Source organism: Misgurnus anguillicaudatus, chromosome 9, assembly GCF_027580225.2.
Source record: "Misgurnus anguillicaudatus chromosome 9, ASM2758022v2, whole genome shotgun sequence".
Lineage (NCBI taxonomy): Eukaryota > Metazoa > Chordata > Actinopteri > Cypriniformes > Cobitidae > Misgurnus > Misgurnus anguillicaudatus.
The window spans coordinates 18714443-18726673 of NC_073345.2; the positions used below are offsets into that span (position 1 = coordinate 18714443).

At 37.7% G+C, this 12231-nt stretch overlaps 1 protein-coding gene across 1 annotated transcript; it reads left to right on the forward strand.

Annotated features, from left to right (window-relative positions):
- Positions 1-11638, forward strand: st14b (ST14 transmembrane serine protease matriptase b). The gene is given in 19 exon segments (XM_073871256.1): positions 1-375; positions 1472-1643; positions 1731-1858; positions 2497-2567; positions 3050-3237; positions 3388-3423; positions 4537-4771; positions 4877-5019; positions 5347-5444; positions 5554-5660; positions 5744-5877; positions 6171-6271; positions 6409-6558; positions 6602-6716; positions 6877-6999; positions 8991-9174; positions 9261-9532; positions 9749-9885; positions 9961-11638. Coding segments are annotated over 19 exon segments (2613 nt in total). The 5' UTR covers positions 1-318; the 3' UTR covers positions 10123-11638.
- Positions 11639-12231: the final 593 nt, after the last annotated feature.

The following is a 12231-nucleotide window of genomic DNA, read 5'->3' on the forward strand; positions in this document are numbered from 1 at the left end:
TTCTCACGCCACACCTGTAGTCTCACCTCTACAGGAAGAATCAGGATGCTCGAGACTCACGCTCACAAACAGCTCGAAACTACGTGGGAAGACAAGTGTACCGTCTTTCATAAAATATGCTTATTTTCAAGTACGAAAAACATGCGTAGTCGAGTCAGCAGAAATGTGCCCTCGTAAAAATAGCTTTAGTTAAAAGTCTGCGGTTACTCGCGCAAGACACCTACGGCGCGTCGTGAGTTTCGCTGTAGCTGAAGACACCTGACGGCCTTGCGTGACACAGTCAACGTCAACATAGCCTACTGAGGATCACAGCCACCAATGTCGAACAACACTTCGTTTGACATGGACACGCTCGAGTCTGGGAAAAAAATAGCGGTATGTTTTAAAATGAATATTGTTTTTGTCAGCAGTTTGGCGGAGATTAAGTTTTATGGGACGTCCCGTAACAGTTGTTTCTGTCGGTTGTTTACATAGCCTACTGTGTGTTTCAGTCGTTAAATGTCCTAATAATAATAATAATAGTTACATTGAACTGAAAAAAGTAAAACATTTCCTGTCGTTGTAATTTATTAGGTTATATATGACTGTAGAAACAAATAACAACATCACGATAATTGTATCTTGTGAGGTATTTTAGATAGACATAGGATTGAATCTATATTTACTGTACAACCTTACACTATGCTATTGATTAAATTTGTTAAATAGTTTCTATTAAGCATTACATAAAATTATGGGGTTGCATTTGCTAGTTAAAATTTTTGGGGGTAACCCCACCCCCAGAAACAACTCCCCTGATTGGCTGTATATTAAGTTACAAACTTTCCACACTAATGGAAAGTAACACTCTGCTTAAACATTTAGGAAATATTCCTCAGAGTATCCTGAGGTCCTGTTAGCAACACAAACGCCATAGGTTTGATCCCAAGAGAACGCACAAATGTACTGCTAAAAACATGTACATTGAATGCATTGTAAATCACTTCTACCAAATGTGTAAATATATACATTTGCTTCAGTGTTTAGAAAGTCAATATCTAAATTCATAGACTGACAAGCAAAAAACCTGTTTGTCCTTATGCAGTTGAGTCACATGACACATGAACACACACATGAAAATGCATACTTTATTAGGGTGGGTTGATAGCACTGACAAACAAGGTGTTGGTTCAGAGTTGCAACAGTGTTATGCCAGGTCATTTAGACTGCTTAAGAAGAATAGCCTGTTTTCAGGGTGGTTCGAAACTACATCTTGAGTCATGTACACTGCGTAGTACAGACTTTCCTCTGGGTGATTACAGAGAGTAATACTTGACATGTGTACCTGACATGTGCTCCTAGTAGCGCAGCATTACATTCACAACTGGGAAATTGGTTCGATTTCTAACTTGAACGATAAGTCGCTCTGGATAAAAGCTACTGCCAAATGCATACATAAAACTATTAAAAATGATTTATTATTTATCCCCAGGTTGATGCCTCAAATCCATCAGAGCCTTTTCTTCCAACTTCTAATGTAAATAATGTAAATAAGGAGAAAAAGAAGAAAATATCATGCAGGGAAGTGCATGTGGCCATTGGTGTACTCCTAGCAATTGCAATTATTGCATTAGTAACCGGACTGCTGGTGTGGCATTTCCATTGTGAGTTCCTTTAACTGGTAAAAATACACACTGTGTTACTACTAGCTTTTCTGCGTTATGATAAATCCATCATGTCATTTTTTACAGTCAGACCACGGAGGGTAACTAAGATGTTTAGTGGCTCTCTGACCATCTCCAGCCAGACCTTCTCAGATGCTTATGAAAACAATAACAGCACTGAATATCAAGAATTAGCTGCAAAGGTGTCAAAGCAGGTGAGGTGTTAAACTAATAATGCATGCTTTCTGTTATTGTTCCCAAAATATTTGCTTTGTAGTGTTTCTTGTTTATTGATGGCACCTGTCATTATCTGGCCTTTAAATTCATTTGAACCAGCCTGATCTCACGAATTTCCGTGGGAATTTTTTGCTAATTTTTCCGTGGCCCTGCTACGGACTGTCTTGGTTGCTTAACTGTTTTGTCCTGTTTTCTTACCATTGTCGCTTCGGTTTAGGGTTAGATTTACATGAAATGACATCCTTACCCAAACCCAACTAAAACCCCAACGCCAGCCGACAATTGTTTAAAGTTTAGAAAATATAAAAGAATAAATCAGAAAAAATAGTATAAACGAATAGTTAAAGTGACATGACATACTAACGCAAACACCAAATCTAACCCTAAACCGAAGCGAAAATGGTTTGAAAATAGGAAAAAGCAGTTGAGTAACCAATCCGTGAGAATGCCACGGAAAAAGACAGTCCGTAGCAGGGCCACGGAAAAATGCGGAGATCCGTGAGAATCCCACAGAAAAAATTAGCAAAAAATTCTGTGACTATCCCACGGAACTTTGTGAGATCACGTTGTTTTAGACACATCTTAAAATTTTTGCATCAATATTTTTGTCTTTTAGTTCAAAACTATATACAAACAAAATCGGTCACTTTCCAAATACCATGTGGGATCCAGTGTTTCAGGTTTCAGGTAATTATTATTATTATAAATAATTCCACCATTCTTTAACCCTTTAACTGGCACATCAACAGGGGTGAAAAGTTCAAATTAATATAACTCTTTTTTTTAAATAAAACATTTTTTAAAAAATTACAAAAGTGTCTGGAGGTGAAAATATTAAATAACATTTTTATAGCAGTTTAAATTTAATGTAATAAATAAATATAATGCAATATATTATTATTTTATACATTAAATTGTCACAAAAATTAGGTTTGTGTTGGTTTTCGGTAAAGTTTGCTGCATACTCTTGTCACAAATTTATAAATTACGGTCATTGCATTATTATTACTGCTAAAAGCTTTTGGGATAAAAAAAACTACATTCTTAGACCTTTCCAACGATATACAGTTTCTCAAGATCGATTAACATTTGCATGCTAAATATTGAAGTAAACTCAGGTGCTGTTTTTTGTATTGATGTCGTTTTAATTACATTTTCCTTTCCATCAGTGAGAGCAACAGTAACGGCATCATTGCATATTACATGTCTGAATTTAATATGCCAGAATACCGAGTTTCTGAAGTGGAAGAGGCTTTGGATACGTTAATGTCAGGGGCAGAAAATGCAAGGCAAAGCCGCAGGGGCAGTAGCAGCTCGACTGGCAGTAGCCTCACTATAGATGGAATGACGTCTGGGGGTAAATCCATACAAGTTTCATGTTAACTGCATAGTTTCATACTGTAGAGCTCTTGTAATCACACCAAAACTTAAAGGCATGTATGATGATGATCAAAAGAGTAAACGTTGTTGTGTTTGTTAATGCTTTATTTCAATGTTTGTGTTATAGCTGTGGATGCTCGGCTATCTAGCAGAAGCCTTAAAAGTAAGTAGAATTACTGAGATATTGTAGCTATGGTTATTAAACATAATGAGCAGAACTGTTATATATATATATATATATATATATATATATACACACACATACACTCACCTAAAGGATTATTAGGAACACCTGTTCAATTTCTCATTAATGCAATTATCTATCAACCAATCACATGGCAGTTGCTTCAATGCAGTTAGGGGTGTGGTCCTGGTCAAGACAATCTCCTGAACTCCAAACTGAATGTCAGAATGGGCAAGAAAGGTGAATTAAGCAATTTTGAGCGTGGCATGGTTGTTGGTGCCAGACGGGCCGGTCTGAGTATTTCACAGTCTGCTCAGTTACTGGGATTTTCACGCACAACCATTTCTACGGTTTACAAAGAATGGTGTGAAAAGGGAAAAACATCCAGTATGCGGCAGTCCCGTGGGCGAAAATGCCTTGTTGATGCTAGAGGTCAGAGGAGAATGGACTGACTGATTCAAGCTGATAGAAGAGCAACTTTGACTGAAATAACAACCGAGGTATGCAGCAAAGCATTTATGAAGCCACAACACGCACAACCTTGAGGCGATGGGCTACAACAGCAGAAGACCCCACCGGGTACCACTCATCTCCAATACAAATAGGAAAAAGAGGCTACAATTTGCACAAGCTCATCAAAATTGGACAGTTGAATACTGGAAAAATGTTGCCTGGTCTGATGAGTCTCAATTTCTGTTGAGACATTCAGATGGTAGAGTCAGAATTTGGCGTAAACAGAATGAGAACATGGATCCATCATGCCTTGTTACCAATGTGGAGGCTGGTGGTGGTGATGTAATGGTGTGGGGGATGTTTTCTTGGCACACTTTATGCCCCTTAGTGCCAATTGGGCATCGCTTAAATGCCACGGCCTACCCGAGCATTGTTTCTGACCATGTCCATCCCTATATGACCACCATGTACCCATCCTCTGATGGCTCCTTCCAGCAGGAAAATGCACCATGTCACAAAGCTCGAATGATTGGTTTTTTGAACATGACAATGAGTTCACTGTACTAAAATGCCCCCCACAGTCACCAGATCTCAACCCAATAGAGCATTTCATATTTATATAATTACCCTCTCTTTCAGGTTCCACTAAGAGGTCTCATCACGCCCATAATAACCACACAGACAGTATCTGGTCTCCAGGTTTTCCAGATTCTCCCTACCCCTCAAATCTTTTTACGGAGTGGCAGATTCGGGCCGACCCAGGGCACAGGATCAGACTGGAGTTTGATGTCCTAGACATGGAGAAAGACTGTCATAATGACTTTATTAAAGTGTATGACTCGCTGGCCCTGACAGAGAAGCAGGTCATAACAGAGTGAGTGTCATTGTGAAATTATGTACAGTGTATGTGCACATATACATGTATGTTTAAATTTTTCGTGTCATAGCATGGGATATCTAACCAATGTGTTTATTGCAGGAAATGTGGATATCGTTTACCCAACGAGCTATTACATTTCTTGTCTTCTGGAAATGTCATGCTGGTCACACTGGTTACAAATGGAGAGAAAAACTACAGAGGTTTCTCAGCATTTTACTCTCAGGTCCCAGTAAATGATCAAGGTAGAGTTTACATATATGTTTTACTTTGAGGTCTAACATGATCTTGCTTATAAATTGGTGATAAATATTTCTTACCTGCCCAAAATGTATTTTGCATTATGAAAATTGCAATGAAAATTTATTACAATTTCATTTAAAAGATCTGTCTGTGTCTCTCAAGAAAGCTCTTGATAGATGCAAAGACAAATTTTGATATATTTGATTAATATATTTGTTTCGATGGTTTAATGCAAGAAATATAATTCTTTAATTTTAGGTCCAAGTTTTACTTTTTCTAGGTCACATGGCAAAAAATGATAAAATTTTTTGTTTTGTTTCATTCTTTAGAGTGTGGGGGTACACTATCTGGGCTTAGTGGTACTTTCAAATCACCTGGTTATCCTTCCCACTACCCACCTCAGATTGAGTGTGTCTGGAACATTGAGGTAAAAATAATCAGTTCTCTAAATATCATTTGTCATACAGTATCAATGTTATATGTCTGGTCCATGCATTATTCCTACACCGCAATGTGTTAATGTGCCAAACCTTCAGGTTCCACCAGGAAAGCATATCAAGATAAAGTTCAACAAGTTCTCTATACATACCCCTGAAGACAACACACTCTTCTGCCCCACAGATTACCTGGAGTTAAACTACAGGTCAGAAGTTTTCTCATTTAAATATTTTCCTATTTTAATACAGTGCAATAAACTAAACTGTTATCTTCTATTTACTGTTTTAGGATATGTGGCGAGAAGCCGCCCAAAACTGTGTACTCTTTGAAATCGAACCGTGCCACAGTCAAATTTCATTCGGATATGTCTTATGTGAGCGAGGGCTTTTTTGCAGAATTTGAGGCCTTTGAACCCACTAATCGTAAGTAGAATTTAGGAAAGCAAGACATCAAATTATGGAAACATTAAAATATTGCAATTTATTTACAATAACGCAATGATTTAAAACTTCAAAAAGTTATATGTAGTCAAAGTTTTAGGTTGATGCAGATGATAGAGACTGGTGACACAAGAGAGTAAAGCTCATTTCCCCTATTATCATATATGTAATATGAATTCCTAGTAGAATGACGCTGTTTCCTAATAACACAAAATGTAAAACTGGTCCATCCCGTTGTTAACGCTGACAAAGTCACGTTGTTCACCTTTCCACAGCATGTCCTGGCAAATACCAGTGTGACAATGATCTGTGTGTACCCATTCACCTCCAGTGTGATGGCTACAATGACTGTGGAGATATGAGCGATGAGAGGGGCTGCAGTAAGTTTATACTATATTACTTTAACACATTTAACTCAGCCTACACCTAAAAACCTCAGTTATAAGTGTTTAGCAGTTTCCACACAAAATACACTTTAAATGCCATGTATGCATTACTTTCTTTACTCATGTATGCATATGTAATGAGACTCAAATCAAGTGCAAGAACGGCTTCTGCAAGTCTCGTTTCTGGCAGTGTGATGGTGTGAACGATTGTGGAGATAACACGGATGAAGAGAACTGCAAGAAGTAACTGACTATCAAAAGCAAGTAATGAGATGGAGTAGGAGATGATTATAAGATGTTGATTTCATTTCATCTGCAAGAAGTGCAAAGCTAAAGAGTTTAGCTGTAAAAACGGACGCTGCATCTCTGCACAAAAGCAGTGCAATGGCTACAATGACTGTGGTGATGGCTCAGATGAGTCTCGGTGTGCGAAATGTGAGATATTTCTTTTGTTAACAACAATTTTTTTCAATTAAGTATTACTAAATGAATGCATTTCATATTGCAAATGATTATTTAGCCTATATACTATGTCTATTATATGTAGGTATAGTAGATCTTTATCAAAAAAATTTTGCCTCTCTTTTATATCCAGCCATTGTTGTTCGCTGCTCTGATGTCTCTTACAAGTGCCAAAACAACCAGTGCATAAGCAAGCTGAACCCTATGTGTGATGGAGAGATAGACTGTGAAGATGAATCAGATGAGGCCGACTGTAGTAAGTCCAGATTTACTTTTCTGTTAGTCTTTCATATCACACCATGTTGCCACAATATCCAATGACGGATAAATAGAGAAATCATAACTATTTTAAACTGGCCATGAAACTGGCATTTGCATGTTATGCTAATGTCCCGTTTATATGAGCAGGTCATTGTGTTGCTCACTACATCATATACGGACTACCGGCACATCCGGGAACTTGACTGTAAATTTCGTCACCGCCCCTTTTTGGGGGATAATATCATAAAAATTCTAGACTTTTAAGCACACGTGCTAAACTGTTCGCTTTAAATGTTTATATCTTCTGTATGCAAATGTTGATTTATACCAAAATGCTTTTTTGCATAATTGTGTTTGACACACAAAAACGTCTCGGGTTATATATGTAACTGTTGTCTTTATGTATGTAAATGTATGTAATTATCTGTCCACCCTGCCTGCCATAGAGCGCGAAAGATACATTAACACATTTAATTTGGTCAATATAAAAACATGTCCCCCTCATCCTCCCAGCATCAAATTTGTGTAACAACGCTATCCAGTGATTGCTGTAAATATCGCTAAGCTAGTTGTGTGGCTGGATGGAAAAGTGAACTCAGTACTCTAAATATAAAGACATAATATATAAATACAAAGTAACTTTCAAATACGAAGTAAAATCATTCACTGTCTTCCCTGTTGACTCAAAGAGGTATGAGTAAATGTCCGGGTAAGACACCTCTGGCCAATGGGGACCGTTGTTACACAAATTTGACGATGTGAGAATGAAAGAGACATGTTTTTATATTGACCAAATTAAATGTGTTAATGTATATTTCGCGCTGTATGGCAAGCAGGGTGGACAGATAATTACTCAACATGTTTAATCTGAGTTATTTCATAAGTTATTTACGCCTGCCGGCTGTGTACGAACGTTGCTTTGTTCCGCTATTTTGAATGGAAGTCAATGGAAGGTCTAGTCTGTTTCCCCCAAAAGTGGGTGTGAACCTGTTCAGAGACATTCTATGACGTTCCGCCGGTTGTGCGTATACTGTATATTTTAAGTTTTCACCTCCAGCTGACCTCCAAATTAAGTGTTCACACGGGTCATGAAATCTTTGAAAGTTTGTGAATCTGGGGGGAAAAGTCAAGGCCCTGGGAAGTTTTTGAAAATATACATACATAGAGACAGATCATTGAAAGTGCTTGAATCTTTTTTATGCAATAAGTTTTCTGGAAAAAAATCCATATTATTGCCTGTGTAGTGTAGGATAATATCATAAAAATTCTAGACTTTTAAGAACACGTGCTAAACTGTTCGCTTTAAATGCTTATATCTTCTGTATGCGAATGTTGATTTATACCAAAATGCTTTTTTGCATAATTGTGTTTGACACACAAAAACGTCTCGGGTTATGTATGTAACTGTTGTTCCCTAAGAAGGGAACGAGATGCTGCGTCTTCCTTGCCATACTTCCTGCGTCCCTGGAACGCCGTCTTTGGCAATATTTTAGATAGCGATATACTTCCTGGCTCCCGCGTCACCCTGTCTTTGTCGTTAAGCCTCACCATTGGTTGAATTTGATATACACATTCAGACGCACTTACCGCTGGAAGTGACACCACAGACGCAGTGACGCAGCGCGAGTTCCCTCGAAAGGGAACTGTCACAATGTATCTAATGTGTTAAAGGTAACACGATGTAACCTTGCTCTCACTTGAAATGTGTCCCCACATTTAGTCCTTGAATTTGAGGGTATTGGACCTGGAAAGTGAATTTAAAGTTAACTAAGGTGTGGGAACCCTGGAAACTGCTGCTGTCCCTAAAGTAAATTTGGATGCTTGCAGTGCAGAGTGTTTCTAAACTTGCTTTTATGTAAAACATGTAAAAGATTGTCAGTTACTGAGTGTTATTCAAATACTCACCTCCTTTGGTTATGCCTGTAGAGCCCTTATTAACAGTAAAGTGTGTGTGAGTTTAATGTTTAACGTGCTGGTTTGTTGCAGAATGTGGGACGAAGCCTTATAAGTCTTCTCGTATTGTGGGTGGAAAGGACTCGGATGAGGGAGAGTGGCCCTGGCAGGTCAGCCTGCATATGAAGACACAAGGTCATGTATGTGGTGCATCTGTTATCAGTAACAACTGGCTTGTTACTGCTGCTCACTGCGTGCAGGACAGTGAAAAATACAGGTAAATACCCATCGCATTTCAAACTCACATGCTGTTTCATCATCCCTCTTTGACTGATACTGAGCGATTGTTTGTTCCCATGCTAGATATTCACAGCCTGACCAATGGGAAGTGTATCTAGGCCTCCACACTCAGAGTGAGACCAGTACTGCGACGCTTAAAGGTGTGAAACGCATCATCCCTCACCCACGTTATGATCACACATCGTATGACAATGACATTGCTCTAATGGAGCTAGATAGCCCTGTGATTCTGAACCAGAACATCTGGCCTATCTGCTTACCTGAACCCACACACGACTTCCCAGTAGGCAAATCTGTATGGATTACCGGCTGGGGCAAACTGAGAGAGGAAATTGGTAAGAGACATGACATATAGATATGCCAAATTAACCAATGCTCGGTTAATTTATGCTTAATTACAGAAGAACATGTTAAGAGGATTTTGCATCTGAGCTCTTGGAATATAACATCTAATTCACACAAATGTATCACTATTTGACACATACTAAATGATGCTTTTGTAAGGTATGTTTGTAAAGGGTAATATAACTAAGGCCTTCTCTGTGTTGCAGAATCCGTTGCAGAAGTGTTGCAGAAGGCTGAGGTGCGCATTATTAACGGCACTGTGTGTAATAGACTGCTGGATGACGGGATAACGCCGCGGATGATCTGTGCGGGTGTGCTGAGCGGGGGCATTGATGCCTGCCAGGTAAAATGAAAGATTCTCTGCTTTTCAAGATTTATTATTTCAATCTCTCTCTAACACATTTTATTCCTCTATCAGGGTGATTCAGGTGGTCCAATGTCTTCCACAGAAGAAAATGGACGAATGTTTCTCGCTGGAGTGGTGAGTTGGGGAGACGGCTGTGGTCGCAGGAACAGGCCTGGCGTTTACACACGAGTCACTGAATATCGCAGCTGGATCAGACAAATGACAGGGGTGTAAAGTCAAAGCGTTGAGATATAAACAGTGAGTTAAAGCACATGTATTGAGATTGTTGAGAAAAAAAGGACAGGGTTTCCCGGACGGGGTTTAGATTTATCCAGGACTACCCCTTATAAAATACAATACTGGTTTGCATCTTGAAAAAAACGATGACATTGATATATGTTAAAGGTGCATTGTGTAATTTTTAGTAGGATCTCTTGACATAACTATGTTTATTATATTGTATAAACAGTATATTGTCCGTGGTGTATAAAGGCCTTACAAAATGTACTGAATTGTTTTCATTACCTTAGAATGAGCCGTTTTTATCTACATACTACATGAAAGTCGTCATCATGTTTCTACAGTAGCACTTAATAGACAAACTGTTCTACAGAGCGCAGTTCGTCCCTAAATTGTCTCAGACGACGACATGTTTGTCCTGTTGCGGCAACTATATGCGTCTTAAAATGAGGGGTAAGCTGTTGGTTGCAATTCACAATCTCACCACTAGATGCCGCTAACATTTACACACACCACCTTTAAGATATGCCAGTGCAAATTAAGGCAGCTCCAACATGCATTTTAGTCTGGGACAAGTATAAACCCTATCCGGGAAACTTTTCCAAAGAGTACTGTAGTCTGTAGTAACCAGCATTAGGGATTTCTGAAATCAAGCCAAATGTCTGCATATCATTTTTGAATTCCTTTTAGATTTCATAAAGATAATAATGAGAAAAAAAGCTCTCACGGTTGTTTTTATGTTTTGTATGTGTTAATGTTCTTGCAATGTTTTGCATATGTGCACTATGTGGATTTTGAGCTTAAGCAGTGGTGCAAATGCTGTGGAAAAAGGGTATTTTCTCTTAAACGCCACGTTACACTTTTAAATCATTAATACTTGAGTGCATCTCAGGGATTTTTGTCGTGTAATTGTTGGTTACTTTAATGTTTTAATAGATTGTGTAACCATTTTTCTTTTAGTACATTGCAGTGGTGTCCTGCATGCCTTTCACGAGATTTTATGTGTATCAAATCTACGCACAAGTATATTTTATTGAAAATATACTTATACACTTTACATATACTAGGATAGAATTATCGAATATTCATATATTGTTCATAAGTAATGCCATGCTTGTATGTCCTTTTTCTTTACATTTATATGTCAGAAAGTGTATTCGTGTACATTATACAGATGTAAATTTTTGACAAACAAATGTTATTTTTAGTATTTTGTAATCGTTTTATTTTTGCATTCCTGTTCACATTGTGAGTTTTTATTTTATGTGTATTAAAATTTTATTTTTGTTAATGCCCTAGTTTACTGCCTTGGATTCTTAACATTAAAAGATTTAAACATTATTTGTATTTGCTTGTTGTTTTGAATGTAGGGGTTTATGCTCCACACAGATGTAAGTAAAAGTACATCATATAAGTTGTGATATACAAGTTTAACAGAGACACAAAACGGCCAAAAACAATTATCAAACTTTTCCAAATTTACATTTATTATAAACATAGTTTTTGTATTTGCTATTACACACTATATCAGTTATTTACATGTTTGTAAATGCACATATTTACAATACTTTTTTTCAGATTTGTAAATTTACATTATTTTACAATGCAAACTATACAAATAAAACTAAAACAAATGAATCCTCCCCCAGTGTTGTCCCTAATTCTAAACCCATGCTTTAACCAGTGGGCCCTTTTGGTAATTTACAAGGCAGCATGCAACTGTGTATAGCTGCTGCTCTTTGCGATGGAAAGAGGGATGACTTTGTCAAACAGCTTGTTTTGCTTTACCCTACAGATGAGATCGTGAAAACATGAAAATGGCCAGTTTAGGTTTCAACATAGACAAAAGCCCAGACTGTTTTAAAAGTTCCTCGTCACTGATAGGTCCCGCATACAGGGATGACACAAAAGTGACAGAACCTAAGGTGCAGATGGACTTGTGCGATGACATATATATATATAAAATCAAATTATATATATAATTTGATTACTTAACCTGTTAAAGGACTTTAACTTTTAGAAGACCCTGATGTCTGAGTTTATTTATTTTTAATCTGTCTTTTAGTTACTTATTTTAAATAATGTGCTTTGTTTGTTGAGAAT